Source organism: Myotis brandtii, unplaced genomic scaffold, assembly GCF_000412655.1.
Source record: "Myotis brandtii unplaced genomic scaffold, ASM41265v1 scaffold122, whole genome shotgun sequence".
Lineage (NCBI taxonomy): Eukaryota > Metazoa > Chordata > Mammalia > Chiroptera > Vespertilionidae > Myotis > Myotis brandtii.
In genome coordinates this window covers 1,438,053-1,439,502 of record NW_005354255.1, presented here as the reverse complement: position 1 = coordinate 1,439,502, position 1,450 = coordinate 1,438,053, and the positions used below count along the sequence as shown (strand labels likewise).

Genomic DNA, 1,450 nt, shown 5'->3' with positions numbered 1-1,450 from the left:
GCCGGGAGGGACACTGAGACCCGCGTCCAGTCCCGCAAACAGCGGCCCCCCCTCCCCCGGGTGAAAGCACAAGAGAGGAAAACAAGGAAGCAAATACCTACCTGGTGGCCGCCGTGGGAGCCGCTGGGCGGGCAGGGAGCGGTGTGCGGTCCGGTCCGGATGGCCTTTCTGAGGACGCGAGCTGCGGCTGGAGGAACGGGAGGAAGCAGCCTGCCAGGGCTGCAGGGACGCATCCCCCGGGGAAAGGGGTGATAGCACAGGCAAAGGCCCAGAGGAGGGGAGGGGGTGCTGGGCAGATCCAGGCTCACCCCAACTCTGGGCTTCAGGCTTCTCTGAAAATGGCAGAGTTGGGGGGCCGTTTTTAAATGAGATGGTACATGGACAGTCCTCGGCCTGGCCTGGCACGGAGTCAATGTTTCTCTCTCTCTCTCTCTCTCTCTCTCTCTCTCTCTCTCTCTCCCTTTTCTTTCTCTCTCAGACCCTCAGGATACATCTCCAAACCTCAGATTCTCCAGGCTGAAAGGGACCTCCGAGACTGCCCATCTGGCCCCCTCCCAAGACAGAAGTCACATCCACAGCCTCCCGGGCTTGCTGCCGACCTCAGCTATGAGCCCTCCCCGACAGGGATGCCTGGCTCCGCTCACCACTCCCATCTCTGCTGGATAATGTCTCCAGAGGCTGGACAAAGTCTCCAGAAGTTCAGAATCATTTTTCTATCCTGAGGCTAAAACCTGGCCCCCTGGTCCCAGAGATTTCAGGTTAAGACCCCTGTTCCCTGGATCTGCCTTGTCCCAGATTGTCCTGGAGCTATCCCTCCCACAGCTTCCTGACCCCACTATCCCTGCTGAACACCTTTATCCCCAACACAGTTACCTGCTTATGCATTTCAACGTTGAGCCCGTAGGACATCTCATAGTACTGCAAAGGAAAAGCCAGTGGAATGTCCGGCCAGCTTCTCACATTCCAGCTTGAGGCTGGGGAGGAGACAGGGCATGGGGGCCCCACTCTCCCTGTCTCCCCCAAGGGAGACCCCCGCGCACCCCATCTGGGCCGGTTTCAAAGTGATGGGTTTCACGCAGCCCTCCCCACTTCCTGATCCCACCCCGTCCCCGCACCCCGTCCCAGCCCTTCCCAGGCCCAAATGCCCCAACACGGAGGGTCCCCTCCACCTCCCCTGCGCTTCCCCCTGGAAGGCCTGGCCCCGCCCCTTGGCCCCTTGGCCCCGCCTCTTCCCCCTGCTCCCAGGTGAGCGGGCGGGTGAACTCCGGGTCCCCGCGGGGCGCCGCCCCCCCTCACCTGTGGTACTGCGCCTGGAGGAACTGGAATTCCTCTTTGATGCGGTCGCAGATCTCCAAGATCGAGAACTTGAAGGGCTGGCCGGACTGAAGCGGGGTCTGGGGGGGACACCAGGGATGAGTTCCTGGGCGCCCGGGACCCCCCCCCCCGCAGC

General features: G+C 62.2%; 1 protein-coding gene across 1 annotated transcript in view; it reads right to left on the bottom strand.

The window, feature by feature from the left end:
• TLE2 (transducin-like enhancer of split 2) overlaps positions 1-1,450 on the bottom strand; it is a 37,265-nt gene that overhangs the window by 21,068 nt on the left and 14,747 nt on the right. The window contains 3 exon segments of the mRNA XM_014533694.1: positions 874-925; positions 927-974; positions 1,297-1,394. Of these exon segments, the coding sequence (XP_014389180.1) occupies positions 874-925; positions 927-974; positions 1,297-1,394 (198 nt within the window).